The sequence below is a fragment of the Lagopus muta genome, chromosome 7, assembly GCF_023343835.1.
Source record: "Lagopus muta isolate bLagMut1 chromosome 7, bLagMut1 primary, whole genome shotgun sequence".
Lineage (NCBI taxonomy): Eukaryota > Metazoa > Chordata > Aves > Galliformes > Phasianidae > Lagopus > Lagopus muta.
In genome coordinates this window covers 17,973,341-17,990,603 of record NC_064439.1, presented here as the reverse complement: position 1 = coordinate 17,990,603, position 17,263 = coordinate 17,973,341, and the positions used below count along the sequence as shown (strand labels likewise).

Below are 17,263 nucleotides of genomic sequence, written 5' to 3'. Positions count from 1 at the left end.
TTATTTAAAAAAATAAAAATAAAAATTGTATCTGCATGCTGTTCACCAGGCACCAAGTTTTGCAATTAAAGGTGAACTGCAGTGTTAAGCTTACAGAACCAGTAAAATGTTATTTATCCCTTTTATTTGCCATTGTATTTGCATATTTTTTGGCGTGTATTTGATGGATGTCTTTAAAGATACCTTGCAGACAGAGTAGGATTTCATAGTATGCAACATGTGTTTTAGATGCTTGCAGTTTTTTATAGGAATAAATGAAGGTGAACATAGACAATAAATAGAATAATAGGTAGCTTAGATTGGAAGGGACCTCAAACAACATTCGATTCCAACCCTTTGTTGTTGACAGGGTTGCCAACCAGTAGATTGGGCTGCTCAGAGCTTTATCCAACCTGGCCATGACAGCCTGCAGGGATGAGGCATCCAAAGCCATGTCATTGAGAAAGGTGCTGAAGAGCACTGGTCCCAGGACAGACCTCTGGGTGACTTCACTTGTGGCTGGCCTCTTTCTGAACACAGAGCTGTTGATCACAACTCTCTGGCTGTGACCATGTAGCCAGTTCCTAATGCACCGATGAGTGCCGCCTTCAAATCTGTATTTCTCCAATTTAGAAATGAGTGTGGTGCGGGGCCATGTCAAAGGCATTGCCTAAATCCAGGTAGATGACATCAGTTGCCCTTCCTTTGTCCACTGATGCTGTCGCTCCATTTTAGAAGACCCCACACTGGTCAGTCACGATCTGCCCTTGGTGAAACCATTGCTAACGTCTCAGGTCATTTCCTCATCCTGCATGTGCTGTAAATATCTTCCAGAAGGATCTGCTTCATAATTTTCTAGGCAAAAATGTGATGTTCACAAGCTTGTAGCACCCCTGCTCTTAAATTTCTTTATCCCTTTCTTAAAAATGGGAGCAGTGTTTCCCTTTTTCCACTAACTGGGGGCTTTGCCTGAAAGCCATGACTTTCAAATATAGTGGGGAGTGGCTTGGCACCCACATCAGCCTTTAGGACCCTGGGGGTGCATTTGTCTGGCTCCATAGTCTTGTTCACAGTAAGTCTTATGAGGCAGCCTCAGACATGCTCTGCTCTTATAGTGGGAGGGATTTCACTTCCCTGACCCCTGCCTACACAGTCAGGGACCTGGGAAGCTGGACTGGCAGTGAAGACCAAGGCAAAAAATTCAGTTACCTCAGCTTTTTCCACATCTGTTGAAGCCTGTTCCCCCTTCTTGTTTATCAGAGTGGGTGCACTTTCCTTTGCCAATCTCTTCTTACCAATGTTTCTAAAGAAACATGTTATGTTATTTTTCATGTCCCTCATCATATTCAGTATACCTGTGCATTGGCTTTCCTGATCCCACCTCTGCACATCTGAACAGTATCCCTGTGTTCTTCCCAAGCCACACATCCTTGTTTCCATTGCCTGTATGTTTCTTTCTCCCTCAGTTTGACCAGCAGTTCCTTCTTCAGCCATACCAGTTTCCTGCCTCTTCTTTTTGATTTCTTGTGCTGGGGAATGGAGAACTCTTGTCAGGCAGAGTCCTTGTTAAGAGTATTTATTTTCTGCTTTTTTTCCTGTTTCAAGATTTGCTCTGCTGTCAGTCAGTTGATATCACTGCCTTCTATAGAATGATAGTTTCCAGTGGCTTTCAGGATGGGTGTCTTGGGAGCTACGGCTGATCAGAGAAGCAAATCTGATAAAAAGTGAAGCATGTACTGGGTTGTCATGAAGGACCAGCTGTTTATTTTTTTTTTGTAAGTGGGAAAGATCATTGGTTTGTGTGTCCTTTCAGACTGACTTGATTGAAAGTTTTGATATTTGTTAAATGTTGTGGGAATTCATGTCGCTTTGTTACTCCTTTTCTGGATCAAGAAGTGAATAATGTTTTAGAACTCTTGCTATGCTATGTATGCATCTTTATGGTGAGATGAGTGTGCAACTGCAGGAAGTCAATTTATTGGCAGCTAAAGCTCTTCATCTCAGCAGGTTGTTGAAACATTTATTCTGATCTGTGTAAAACCTGAGCATTCATTTCAAAGGTTTTCCTGCAAGTGAATTTTTCCCTACTTCTTTGATGTTAATTCCATCTGGAGTCAATTCATGTTCAGAAGTAGGATGCCTGAATTTTGGTTAGAAAGGAAGAAACAAGAAAAGAGGAAAAAATGGAGGCATGATTTGTTGGAGGAAGTAAAACCTAAGAGGAAGAGGAAATATAAAGCAAAGAACATCAGACCTCCTGTGGTCAATATCTTCATATATAAAGGCCTTTGGGTGAGGTTCCTTCCAGCATCTTCTGGTGACTCCTGCCAGTGCCATCTGTGTGCACCTTGGTAACATGTCCTAGCAAACTCTGTGTTGATATTTTGTATCTAGAAGAAAGATTCGCTATGATGCTAATGCTTTAGGGATTTAAAGTATGTTCTTTCCAGATTGTTCGAGTCATTTATTTTATCTACCTGTGCATCACCTCCCCTATTTACTATTTTGGATCCATCCCTCTTTCCTTCTTGACAAATCCTTCTGTATTGAGAATACCATCAAAGTTATTTCAGTACATTACAGAATATAATTTGAAGTCTTCCTGGCTGTTACTTTGATCAGAACACTGCATGTCATTGCCTTTCAGACAAAAATAATGGTAGAAATAAAAGAAGAAAGCTGAAATTGTACAACATGTTCATTTAAATGTTTCATATTCTTTATTGATGTTGCTATGAAGTTTCATCTTGAAGAATTTTAAAGTCATTGTTCTGAAATTATAAAAATTTCTGCTGGATAGTTTGAATTTCCTAGTAAAATGATAAAAATTAAATAAATTCATGCAGTGGCTTTCGTTTCCATTTCACAGCTTCATTCTCAAGGCTTGTTTAGGCTTCATTGAAATAGTTAAGTTTATCTGAATGTGTTCACTGATGATACAGAAAGCTGAGTTACTTGTGCTGATGAAAGGCTTGTGAATCAAGTCTTTACTGTGCTTACAACAGATCTGATAACACAGGAATCTTGGTGTAGATGTTGTTCTCTTCCTGCTTGTATGCTGGCAGTGCAGGATAACAATTCTTGGATTGATACATTTAAGAAGTTATTGAAAAGGCTGTGCAGTGCAGTCAAATCCCTCTTCCCTTACTTTTTCTTCCCCTAAATTTTTATTTTCCAGGTCCAAAAAGCCTGAAACAAACAGATCCTTCTCCAAAACAAAATCCTCTGACCTAAACTTCCCTCAACAAGCTTATCTGAGGTGTTACAAACTTAAAATCCTACTTTGTGGCATACATTGTTGTAATTATGACACCTATAAGCTTTGCTGTGAAACGGCAAATTTCATATTTCTATTTAAATGACACACAGGAAGAAAACTTCCACATCTGTATATGGAGAAAAACAGAAAATGAAATACCCAAACAACACTAGACCCAACAACAACAAAGCAAAATGAAAAAAAAATAAAAATGAATTTGGGTACATTAAAGTTGAAGCTGAATTGTGTTTTCTTTTGTAACTTACAGAAATATAAAGAGAAAGATAAACACAAGCAAAAATATAAGAAGCAGTCGGAGTCCTCACCATCCTTGGTTCCATCTCTTACTGTAACTACAGAGAAAGTAAGTTGATGTATTTTTTTTTTTACTCTTCTTCCATTTTAATTTCTTATGCTGACTCCTCATAATATTTGCATTTTATACTCCAAGAGCTTTAGAATGACAGTGTCGTAGTCTTATTTTAGCAGTCTACTCTTGGTTCCGTGTTCCGTATTCCTGTTAGCCTGCTGCAGATACCTAACTGAGAGGAAATACACATAGGTAAATTATAAGAACTATTCTGATTATGCTCTGAAAGAGTAACTTCTGTTATTTGCCTCCTATCCCCTTCCCCCACTCCCCACTACAAAAAAAGACTCTAATGATGCTAATACAGAATAGCATAATAGTATTAAGAAGTAAGTTTTCTCACTTCAAAGTTAGGAAACATATGGGAATATTTGACATCCAAGCTGGGGAGTCATACCTGAATTAACCAGCTATCAGTACGTGGAGTGTTTTGTTCTTTAGGAAAGATGCTGAAGCTTGTTGTAACACATGTAGTTCATCACCAAGAATGCAAGCTTTGTAGTATGTTTTGTGTATTTTTTTGTTCTTAGTAGTAGGAGTATTGACCTGAGGATGTATACCTGTTAAAATTGTTGTTTGTGACTCATGCTTCTGATACAGTCCTGTTTCTGGTTCTGTTGGATTCTTTTGGTAATGATAAAGCAGCTGAGATCTACTAATCAGTGGCTTTCTGAATCTCACAATAATTCTGTATTTCTTCATTTTTAAATAAAAGGTAAATTTACTGCTTTGCTCTTCTGATGTAAGAGTAATCAGATACTGCAATTAGTGTGCAGTTAGGAGTATGGTGGGTTTTTATTGAAATGATTGTAGAACTCCTTGAATTATACTGACTGGTCCCTGTGGTTTTTTTTTGTTGTGTTGTTTTTTTTTTTTAACTTCATTTTATTAATTTATCTGGAGCCTGTTTCTCTCGAGTCTCAGACAACTCTTAAAATAGCTTATAAGAGAATTTTCTTGTGTGAGAAGATCCTGTACAAAGATTTTGTACTACATATATCCTTATCTTTCTTGGGTATATATCCCTTTTGTACTTCTGTGACATAATTATCATCAAAAGTTTTATTAACAAGTGGTGTTACCATATATTTGTGTAAGAGTTAAAGAAATTACGTGGAAATGTTGGTCATTTCTAAGTCCTACCAGTTAGAATATCCTTTTAATGTGGCAGAGGAAGTTGGATTTTTCTCCTGCTAACCTCATTTATAATGATTTTTCATAATTTCAAGGTGTGCGATTGAATGGTGTGCACTTTTTAAGACGAACAAGAGTAGATTATCACTTTTAACAACAGTAAAACAACATTTTTAACGGGCCTCTGACTATTTCATGCAAGTTAACCTGCAACGTTGCTGAGTTGTTAGCAATACAGTTATTAATCAGAATTAACTGTACTATATAAAAAAATATATATGTATATATTTCAAGTCAATTTATGTAGTTAAAGCTATAAATAATATGAACATTTTAATCATTTTTGTATTCCTGGAATATTTAAACCTTGCTTCTTGATAGTCTTCAAAAATCATTAAATACATAGCATTACCAAAAACACATTGCAACTAGTAGCAAGGTAGACTTACAGTAAATACAGAGAGCAAGAGCTGTCTGTAATTCTAGAACTTAAACTGTAAATGAAATAATTCAAAAAAAGCACCAAATGGAAGTATTCATTGTAGAATTGGAACAGCAATACTTCAGTTTCTTTTTGTTTTCTACCTTCTGACTCTTCTTTCTACCTAAGTTGTCTAAGTATTTTCTAGATCCTTTTTATGGTTGTTATTTTTTATTGAAGCTACTGAATGTGATTTTTTTCTTCAAATGTTTGCTGTCCGTTTGGAAGTGATTTCTCTGTGGCTAATTTCTTCACATACCTTTTTAAAACTTTTTTCTGAAGTTCCTTTGACCCAATTTACATGCATTTAGTTTTTGGAATTATATGGTCACACTGTGTTCCTCAAGAATGTGTTCCTTAAACTTTGAAATTTCAGTAATTTGAGAAGCTCTGCTTTCTTCTGAGAATAATATTTGCTTCAGAACATTTTCATATTATGCTACTTTTGTGTATTCCTTTACTTAGTGTTGTCAGAATTGATTTGAACTTGCTGTCTTTTTCACAGCGGTCTGTCTTTGCAGTGAGCACACTGTTATCATTGTTTATAATCACTTCTGCTGTCACAGCCGCTCTGCTGTGGGAGCTGAAATTTGAAATGAACTCATCTTTTCCTACTTAAAGAAGGGAAAGCCTTTGTGGTAGGAGTGGTAATGACCATTTATGCAGGTGGAAGCTTGGAGTATGTTTTAATCTGGATGAGTGGCTTCTTAAGTTATATTCGTGAACAGCTGCATAGTAAAACTGTGAGTTTACATTATGTGAGTTAGTATGTGTGGATTGTTTGGCTGTTCTGTAAAATGTAATTTGAAGCAATTTCACTGAAGTTCCAGTGCAATGGTTGCATGCAGTCGGAGCACATCTCCTGAGAGGCAGCTCTGAGCATCGCTGGGATGTCTCAGCAGGCACCACTTAGTCTGGATTGGTTATGTTGGAAAAAGTTTGAAATAGGAAATTCTGAACTACTCTGTTTACTATCCTGTCATTTTTTTCACCTTTCTTTTGGGATATAGGCATTGAATTTTTAAGGAGCGGAATAACTTGGGCTTTTTCTCTCTTTTCAGATGAGGGTGGTTTTTTTTTTTTCTTTTTTTTTTTTTTCCTCATTATAGCATATATATGAGAGCCACCAACCCTTTATTTAGTCGTGGTGAAAACTCCTTTCTAGTATTTTGAGCCTTGAAAGCTCAGAAAAGAGTTAAAAAATGTGTATGGCTCAACAGATCCAGAAAAATAATGATCACTACTTTTTGGTTGTCTTACAGATATAACCCAAGAAAAACCCAACCCAAACCAACCCCTCGAGATGCTAAGATAGTGTATCTGCTTTCAAATTGTAGCCGGTGGCTGATACCTGTAAGAGTAGGTCACCCTGAATGTCAGCAGATGGGTTCTCAAGGGAGATGCTCTGATCCTACTGCAGTAGAATATTGAAGGGAATGAAAAGAGAAGGATTATCTCTGTTTTACGACTGAGCATCGCTGTATTCCATCAGTGTGGTGTTTTGTTTCATGTGTTGGGTTTTTCTGTTAGTTTGTTCTGCTTGGACTCATCTCTTACCACCTGGCACTGCTGTGGTTGATGGCCTGCTGTGGCCCTTCCCTCTGCAATAGTACTGTTCTGTACATCTGGATTAGGGCTAAAGGCTTTTCAAGTATCGGATGTGCTGTGTATGTTAAGAATGATTATTGTGCTTTTACAGTGAACCTAAAGCTTTTCCAGAAGTTTTAAGACTTGCTCTCCTTGCTTTTAAGGCTTGCTGTGGTGCACACAGGGTGATATATGTGAGGTATAAAAGTGACAGTAACTCTCTGCTCCAAGTTGGCAGCATAAAAGTGTAGTTTAAGGAAAAAAAAAAAAAAGCCTGCAAGCTGCTTTATGAGAATCATAAAGGAGCTGTGATGTACACCAAGTTTGCTTGATAATTGCAGTAGCAATTGCTGATTGACTTGCAGAACAGGAGGAACATTCATGAACTGCTTATTTCAGTTCTCTCACATAAACCAAGGAATGGGCTTGGGGGACATCAGAGGAATTTCTGTTCTGGGGGGATGTTTGTACTGAAGTGAAGGGAAATGACTGACGGCAGTGTGAGCAGTGGGGATGCCTTAAGCTGTCTCTTTCCTATGGAAAGCACATGCTGGGGGGAGTGGGGAAGGCATGGTAGGCTCCAGGGGACAGCAGAACCTGAAACCAGTTATTAAGGAACCGAAGTTCTGCCTTCATCCTTAGATCACTGTTCCTTGCCACTCCTCACTTGCATCACTTCAAAAAAAACACCCTGCCAAATCAATCTGTCTTTGCCATTGATGATGGCATTTATACTAGGCCTTTGTGTTTTAGAGTGTGGCATTTTAGAAAAAACTGTTTAGGAATGGGTAAGTTGTTTTATGAACCATTTAGCTTTATAATCAAATTGTTCTGCCCTTTCATCTTGGATGGTATTGTGCATCTTTCGGATTCTCCAAGTAATTAATATGCAGATCTGTTTAGGATGCTTTCTTGTAATTAACTCCTTGAAATGAGGAAACACAATCTGGAAAAAAAAAATACTGGTCAAGAGATAGAATTTTGCTTTGCTTCATGTCTGTTACATTCTATTAGTGGTCAAGATATTTTGAGCAAGCAAGTATGTTTCAGAATATTTCACAGCACATACTGAAACAGAAATACCTGTTGAATAAAGCTTTCATGAGCAGAACTGCACTGTGTATGCATGTTATCCAAAATCTGCTAAATGCAGGATTCAGGCATGCAGTCTCTGAATATATATTCGGTATTAATAGCTAAATCATATTATCCTGACCTTTCTAGGGATGGCAAATGAAACATTATATCCTTACTTCAAATCTCTGCACAGCATATGCAAATGACTGCCTATTAGTCATTGCCTGGTCCTGACCGGATCTTGTAGAGCTTAAGCTCTTGATTACCTTTTTACTGAGTAAAAACCCACAACGAAAAAAAGCCCTCCAAACCAATCCTGCCATAAGGAGAAGAGATATTAGATAACATCAAAATATGGCTGTTGATAGCAATAGAGAATTATCCTGGCAATTAGTATTCAGCTGGGGGGCGGGGGGCAGTAGTAGATAAAAGTTAGGAGAGGAGAGAGTTAGATAAGAGGAGAAACCACAGGTCCCAGAAAAAACTGACTTTGAGGGAGTGGGTTATTGCATGTCTGGAAAGCCTTTGTTCAAATGACCCACATTTGAACCACTGCTTCTTAACACAGGTCAAGTGACACATCAGTTTCAGGAAAATTGAGCATACTTGTGGACTTTGCAACAGTTCAAAAAGTTAACTGCTACATTTACCTTAGAATTGGCTCCATCTTCACTGAAAACAGTTATCAGTATAGTAATGTCAAACTGAGGTAAATTATTCTTAATGTTGTACTTTAACAGACCTAGGCTAATATATTTTCTTCATTGATATTTGGAAAGCCTGTAATATGTTTCTGTTGCATTTTATAATAGGACTGTATTTGCAATTTTGGAGGGCTATATTTTGCATTCCTGCTTAGGTAGGTAAATGAAAATGACTTTTTTGCTAGTTAAAAAGAAGTTCTATTTTAGACAGGCTGTGCAGATTTTGTTAATGTGAGCGGGTGCTTTACAGGTACTTTGTGTGTCTTCGTAACAATGTATGTTTTCCATTTAGGTTATTATGTAGTGAGATACATTTTACTAGGCATTATGGTTTGGCTTATTTGATATAGGGATTTAAAATAGCAGTAACTGAATGGTATGAAAATATGAAACACCATTTGTTAATTATTGGTTTAGAAATTGTTACTTGTGGACCTTCAAGTCATAATGGTGCTCAGCATTTCTTACTTGTATTTAGGATATGCTCTACTTTTCAGATTTTAGAAGCACTGTCTTTTGCATGTTTTTGTCATACACTAGGTCATATGGCTGTGATGTAAGTGGGAGAGCCTCAGGAATAGCCTAAGCTTATGGGGAAAGTGCTTTTAGAGTGAGTTCACTTGTCTGTGTAGAACTATTATGCGTGGAAATGCTGGCGCCTGTAAAACAAGAGATGAAGTCTAGCCAGTTTGAATGTGTATTTGCTCTCTGGAGAAATTTTTGTCTGCTTAACAGTTGTAGTTTGGAACATGGTGTCAGTCTTATCTTGGCTTATGGTGTTTAGACATAACAAGTTAAGACAAAGAAGAAACCAACGCTACAAAGTAATACTAAGGTTAAGGGACTAGAGGTAGAATTCAACCAGAACAGTTTTTCTGGAGACGCTTTAAAGAAGCTACTGACTGAGGGAAGGCTGGTGTGATGATGGGAAATGAATGCTTAGGAGCTTATTGCAGTTGATTTTGTTTGGCGATGAGACTATGAAGTTGTGAAAATGCAAATGGTAAGGTTCTGAAGCCTTTGTCAGATCCATTGCTGGTGAAAAATTTCCAATTTGATTGCACTGTGTTTGAAGTCTTTCCTTCTTCCACCAAAGTTGATGTTACATTTAAGCATTCTTTTTCACAAAATAATTGTACTTTAATCATATATATTGACAATTAATTTTATGTAACTTCTGTTATTGCCAGTTAGCTTAGTATGTGAAATCTTCTAAATCTGTTATTTGAGAGAGCGGCTTCTTTTATACCTCTTGGTATATTGGAATATATAAAAAATAGTCTTGTATGTTTTCCAAATCATTAAAATTGTTTGAACAGGCATGGGGAAAACTCATATTCAGCATGTATATATAAATATGCAGCACATATAGTTATGAAAACAAATATAAATCTGAGGCCAAAATATTGGTCTTATGGCAAATGTAACTCAGAGGCTGTCTACTTCAAATACCAAAAAGAAATTTGACACCTTGCAACTCTTTCCAGTCCTTGGCATAGGATTTCTGTTTGCTCTGAATTTGTTGTGCTGTGAGTAGTTCTGCTGGCTTAAATAGGAATACTAGATGAATCAAACTGAACATACTGGCAAGTTTATTGAACATTTCTAGGATTTTGTATTGCATTACTAAAATTTTATTACTAATTACTGATGTAAAACTAGTAGCTTTGCATAAGCTATGGAGGATAAGTCATCAAGTCGGCTTCCACTGATTGTTCTAATTTGATAGTAAATGATCTGACAGTAATGCCACTTAACTGAGTAATTAGTAATGATAGCTGACTGTTGTTCATATAGGATGAAATAAACTTTTAAAATTTTTATGATGGAAATTTCAATACTTGTAGCATTCTAGTTGTGCGAATTGATTGTAACAGATTTTTGTATGATCTTACTGTTTCTTTTCTTTAATTCCATTTCACTTATCACAATGGTAGACTTATACAAGCACTAGCAACAACTCCATGTCAGGCTCCTTGAAGCGTCTGGAAGATACTACGGCTCGATTTACAAATGCAAATTTCCAGGAAGTTTCTACACACGTTTCAAGTGGAAAAGATTCTTCAGAGGCTAGAGGGTCAGAGAGCAAAGGGAAGAAATCTACAGGTCACAGCTCGGGACAGAGGGGAAGAAAGCCTGGTGCTGGAAGAAATCCAGGAACAACTGTGACTGCAGCTAGCCCTTTTCAGCAAGGTATTAATCGTTACGCAGTAATGCCTCTTTTGCTTTGACATGAATTAGACAGAAATCTCACATATTTAAAAAAGATTACATATTGAAAAGTAATTCATCCTTTATTCTCAGCAGTGAGAATGTTGTTTTACTTGGGAAAACGTAACTTTTTACGGGAATAAATGTTTATTGTCATAACAGGAAAAAGAAGGTTGTGCATCTTTAAAGGGCAAAGGTGATGTTTTTGTTTAGGTTGTTTAGGGTATGTTCTTTAACTGATAAAACCTGAAATTTCATTTCTTCTGAACAGTTATTCTGGGTTAACATTTAACATGAAATTGAGCTTACGGGTCTTTTGTAGCTCTGCTTTTTAATTCATATTAGAACAAAGCTTAACTAGTGTATAGAATGGGATGACTGCTGAATAACTCCTCAAGTTGCACACTTGTAAAATACTCTACCTTCCTCAAAGATAGAGATGTTGCTATGGGTTTTAATGTGGTATGTGATGAGCACTTCCGAATTTGTCTAAAACATTTACAGTTTTTTTCACTTGAAATACTGGAGTGGTTTTTATTTGAATTTTCAGAACCAGTACAATTTTCCTCTGGAATCTCACCTTTAAATAAAAATCTTGCCTACTGTTAAGTGGTGAAACAAAACTATATAAAACAACACTTTATATGATTTAAAAACTAACATAAAGCAATTGTAAGTAATGTTTAATGGGCTACTAGTGATAAAATATTCATTTTCATAGGAGTTTTTTCAGTACTTTATGTCATTGTTTAGGGAGTGTTTTCTTGGTGAGGCAGTGGTCTCATAAGTTTTACAATATAATGCCCATATATGCATTCACCCCTAAAAAATTACTGAATTTCAGTGAACTAGATTAGTGTTTGTATTCTGTAAACATGCTTATTTTTCTGCCTTGCATGTGCTAACTCAGCATTGAAGTGACTGCATTCCAGATACTACAGAAACAGTGCAGTTCTATTACAAAAAAGATCTTTATGGTTCTCTGACAATGTAAAGAAGCCTTAAAATAACAACTTTATACACTTCTCTCCACTTGCTTTCCTGTCCTTTTGAAAAATACCTCTTCTGTGGAACATGTCCTCAGCCAGGGTAAATTAAATGCAATTGCTGTTCACTTGACCTATGTCAAACCCCTGATTTAGGTAGAATGGAAGGAAGATTGCAGGCATAGCGTAAGTGTGATCACAGCATGTTTTATCATCTGCCTTCTTTTTATATAAAAGTGTGTTTAAAAAAAAAACAAAAAAACACAACAACTTGCTGTCATATGTTTGTTGCTTCAAAACACAAGAGAAAGCACGAGTGTTTTAAAACTGAGGTTGTTATTCTCCTTTTATTAATTTTTACCTTATTAGTGCCCCAAAATGAGTGATAGGAGATTCAGATCCAGAAGAATAAAGATCAACAGTAGAAATGAATTCTTTTAAAAATAAATTCTGTGTCTTTTGGTATCACTTTTTCATAAAGTCTTTGTGCTTCAGAGTTTTGTATTTTAAAATACTGATCTCTTCCATGAACTTTCATCAGCTGTACTAAAAAAATAAAAATTGTGCTTTTTTTTTTTTTTCCTCTTTAGGAAGCTTTTTGGGCACTCCTGGGAGCATAAAGTCATCTTCTGGAAGTTCGGTTCAGTCTCCCCAGGATTTTTTGAGTTTTACAGAAACAGATCTGCGAAGTGACAGTTTCACTCATTCTCAACAGGCTTCGTCAACCAAAGATGTACATAAAGGAGAGACTGGAAGTCAAGAGGGAGGTGTCAACTGTTTCTCTTCCTTAATTGGTCTCCCTTCATCATCAGCTGTTTCCCAATCTAAAAACTTTGACAGCTCACCTGGAGACATAAGTAATTCAAGCCTTACTTCTACAGCATACAAAAGAGCTCAAACTTCTGGAATAGAAGAGGAAACTGTAACAGAGAAGAAACGGAAAGGAAATAAGCAAAGTAAACATGGGCCTGGTAGACCCAAAGGAAATAAAAGTCAAGAAAGTATTTCCCATCTTTCAGTTTCTTCTGCTTCCCCAACTTCATCTGTAGCATCTGCTGCAGGAAGTGTGACAAGCTCTGGTCTTCAAAAATCTCCAACTTTGCTCAGGAATGGAAGTTTACAAAGTCTTAGTGTTGGCTCATCTCCAGTGGGATCAGGTAGGCATTCAATGGGTTTGTTTTCTTATCTCAGAAGGCATCTGTTATTTTAGCCTTAATTCTGAGTATGCTTTTCATGAACAGAATATCATTTCAGTTATCTTGAAAGTTGAATTAGTGGAAAAAAAAAAAAAAGGTCAGATTTAGAATATAGTGATTGGAAGAGTGAGTTTTGTTCCATATGTAGATGCCGCTATGTTGTAGTTGGCTGTAGTAGATTGACATATATAATGATCTGTATACTATATAAATGAAAATTTTGAGGCTTAGGGGAAAAAAAATTAAATGAAAATAGTTTATCTGGAAATTGTGTGACAGGTTCAGCTATCTTGAGAGAGAATACAGACTATACAGTCTGTATGTTTTTGTTGCATAGAGAAAACAAAATCAGTACTCGAGCATGTCAGCTGTGCTGAATATCCCTCAATTTCTGATTTTCAGTTTAGCTCAATTAAAGATCAAACCGTATATATGGAGATATAATCAGTTTAAACTGTAAGATGTAAGAGGTTATTCTGAATCTGAATTCCTGTTCACCCAGATGATAATTTCATGACCTTGTGTGCTCTTTAGCAGTTGAAATTGACTGATTTGTTCTTCTTGTTCTAAATGTCTGTACAATTTGGGCTGTGATAGGCTTTCTGTTTTCAGTAATCCTATGTGTGGAATGATGTTGCAGAATACTGTACTGAAGTCTGTCCTGCTTTGAAGTTTCCCTTGAGACCTTTGTCTTACATAAAAATAATGATGAAGTGAGGCTCACTAATTTGTCATTTTTGTTGTTGTAGAGGATTTTTTTTTTTTTGGTGCTTTGTTTTCTTTTTTTGAGAAGGAAGAAAAAGTCGTAATTGAGGTAACAGATGGAAGTACGAGATCTTGTTTTGAAGAAAATGACCTGTGTTTCCGTGCCTTGTATTTGTCTGAGAATATTTTGGTTCTGTCAGCTCCTAGTGCAGGCCTTTCTCTTGCCATGTCTGTGCTCGCTTCCTTTGCGCTCTTTGAGATCTCATTGATGATAATGTTAAACACGTTGTGTAAAAAATCTTTGAAATATGTGGATAGATAAACCATGTTGGTTTCACTACATTTATCTTGATACGGAGCATATAATTTTGCCTTTGTTGAACATACTTAAAATCTGACCACCCAGCATCCTGAGGTAGACCTGTCCTCTGAAATAGTGATGTGTATGAAGGTGTTGAAGAAACATATATATAAACAAGCAAGCACCTCCCCACCCCCAAGAAAAAAAAAAAAAAAAAAAAAAAAAAAAAAGAAAGCCACAAAACCAGAAAAGCTAAAGAAACAAAACCAGATGGGAAATCTGAGCTTGGAAATTCATCCATTAGCTTATGGTTAAGTCTGGGCATATTGTTTTAATGTACTCTTTCTCCCCTTTTCCCTCCTTTCTTTTGGTGGTAGTGCTTCTTTCCTCACTTCATCACAAGCATTTTCTGGGCTTAGCAGACCATTTAAAACATTGTTACAGTGCAGAAAGGCGTATCAGTGTTATCAGAAGCATACATCTTCTCATGTACGATATGCTTTTTCTCTTCCTTTAAAACGTCTCTGTATTGTCTGGTAGCAGAATAGGACAGACAAGTGAATCTAGGCTATTTGACTCAAATGTAATGTAAATATATAAGAAATATCAAGAAAGTTGAAGCAAAAAGTTTGTAGTGATTCTTAATTGGAGTTGTGTTATATCAAAGAAGCAGAATCAGGAGTGAGTTAGAGCATATTAACTCAGAATTTGAAGCACCTTTTCAAGAATCTCCAGGTTTTTTGTTTTTCATTTTTTTTTTTTTAGGTTCCTGCAAGAACTGCAGTTATTTTTTGGAAGGTTAACTATCAAGTTGGGCCTCAAAATGATTATGCCATGCTTTCAGAACCTATGCTCTACCCACCTTCTGGAATTCCTTTCTCACAGTCGAGGCAACCTTACTATTTCCCACATTTTTGTCTCCACATCGGTCATATTCTGTTCTTGTCCAGCTGTCTGTATGCCCTGGCTAGGAATGCTGGGTATTTTTTACAGTAAAACAACTATCCAAACAGTGTTGTACTTCAGTATAGTACTGTTTGAAATTCTGACTTAGAAACAGTGAATGTTTTTTGTCGCAGCCCTTTTTGGGCTTATCTTACGCCTTATCCAATCATATTTTCAGCTTTATATAGGAGTTTGACTATGCTGGAGCATTCAGTAATGTATTTCATTCTTCCTTCTCATCTGCTGCAAGCAGTGATGATGCCTCTGCTGGGCATTATGCTCCTGTGCAGGGAGGTGATCTTACTTTTAAGGTCATCGTCTTACTGATGATGTAAGAGAATGTTGAGCTTTTAAGTAGATAAGTGACTCGTTGAGATTGAGACCCTCAGAGCGTGTGGCTAAGTTCCTCAAGAAGTTACATTTAAATTCCCCTGAAGTCACTGATTTACAAGCTGAATCTATTGGGGGATAAAATTATTCTGAAACAATTAGTGCTATTATGTTTTATCAGCAAGAAATCTTACAGTGTTAAAAAGCCTGTTTGTATTCTAGATAGAATCAAATAGAAAGGACAAGTTGTTACTAATAGGTATGCATGACTTTCAGGACTAAAGACTGTGCAGACTGTGTAGAAGACACGCAAGGCCCAGTTTTTGTCCAGAGTTCATGTTGAGATATTAAAAAAAAAAAACAAAAAAAACCCACTGTCATCCCTGTGATGCTCATTTCAAAAAGTGATGTAAAAGCTACATTCCTTTAAATTTTTTCACAGATAATGCAAGTATCAGAGTACTGTATTTAATAGTGGTAATTAAAAAAATAAATGTGGGAAAGTTGAGAAGAGATACACAGAGAACACAGTTGTTCAAATGTCCTTTTTTGGAGAGAGTCTTAAGTACTTTGATAGACTGAAATATCTTTGAGAACATTTCAGTTCACAGAAATGATTATGAATGAGTGTGATCGTAATGGTTATGCAGAAAGAATTGGTAACTTCTGGTCAAGAACTTTTCATTGGTCATTGTGCTGTGACAAAAATAAAAATACGGACACAGAGCAGTGAGTTAGCTGGGCTGCTGCTGCAAGAGGTGCTCAGCCATTCCTGCTGGATGTCTCTTGCCTTCTTGGCTCTGTTGTTGTGCATCAGCTGCAAAGCTTTCAAAACTACAGAAGTACTGTTCTGAAACAAAACTTGATTTAAAAAAAAGGAAAAAGAAAAAGGCAGTTTTCTTTCCATAAAGAGCTGTAGAAAAAAAATTTGAGTGAAAGCAGATATAAGGGCTTTCAGAAGTGATTTTGCTTCCCAAAGAGGGGAAGGTAAATTCTACTAAGGTTTGGATTGCATGTCAGGCTGCTTAGGCCAGCGTATCTCAGATAAGTTCTTGACAGCTGTGGGAGTGAGATTTTACCTGACCAATTAATTGCTGTGTGAGAACATAAGTGTCCATCAGGTTAAAACTGAAGTTTTGAAGATTAAATACTTGAAACTAGACTCCTAAAATATGGTGTGACTCTGGGTGTTGGTTTCTAGTTACATTGCAAAACATATAGAGGTATGATATGTTTTTTTAAGATGTTATACTCACCGTGCTCTGGTAATCAGCAGCAAATTATATATTTAAATTGGTTATGTACATTTAATGCATTTTGGATTTAAAAAAAATTGGTTTTGGTTGTTGTTTATTTCTGAAAAAGGCATTCATATTTTTTAAAGTAGCTTCACAGAAAGGCGTGGTAATTTGTCAGATACCATTTGAAATTATTTTAAAACAAACTTTGCAAATTACCCAAATAAGGATTTCATTATGATTAAAATAAATTCTGTAGGTCTGGATATTTACCTATAACAAACTGTTTGCAAGAGTGGCAGCTAAAGATGATGTTTGTGCGAGAGTGCAATATCTGTAGGAATACTTTGTTAGTTGTGTCTGTACTAGCAGAGAAGCATAAAAGCTGGCTAATTGCTTAATGTTTTCCAAATGCAGCTATAAGTCTTTAGTGTTTGGTGGGAGGAGGTTTTCTAAGAAGTCTTACCATTGTTTTGGTAAACTGTACTCTTTAGTTAAACTTGACATGTAAGCCTGGGATCTGCCATGTATATACTTCGGTTTAGGCTTGAATTCTTATTTAAAAACTCACTTATTTTATGTATGGGTAATGAAGGTAAGAAACACGGTATAGCTGAGAACTGGCTGGCAGTGTTGCTATTCTTGCTGCATAGTGCACAAAATAGTCTGCTCTTCCAGGAGTTGAATATCTTTGCAGATACAGCAAATATGTGATGTGAACATTATTATATTAAAAAAACAACAACTGAAACTACGGAAG

At 36.4% G+C, this 17,263-nt stretch overlaps 1 protein-coding gene across 3 annotated transcripts in view; it reads left to right on the top strand.

Annotated features, from left to right (window-relative positions):
- The window catches only part of MLLT10 (MLLT10 histone lysine methyltransferase DOT1L cofactor), a 118,889-nt gene that overhangs the window by 51,409 nt on the left and 50,217 nt on the right, over positions 1-17,263 (top strand). For all 3 annotated transcript variants that reach the window (XM_048950414.1, XM_048950413.1, XM_048950412.1), the window contains exons 9-11: positions 3,507-3,602; positions 10,529-10,784; positions 12,379-12,945. In XM_048950414.1, coding sequence (XP_048806371.1) covers positions 3,507-3,602; positions 10,529-10,784; positions 12,379-12,945 — 919 coding nt within the window. The remainder of the gene's footprint in view (positions 1-3,506; positions 3,603-10,528; positions 10,785-12,378; positions 12,946-17,263) is intronic.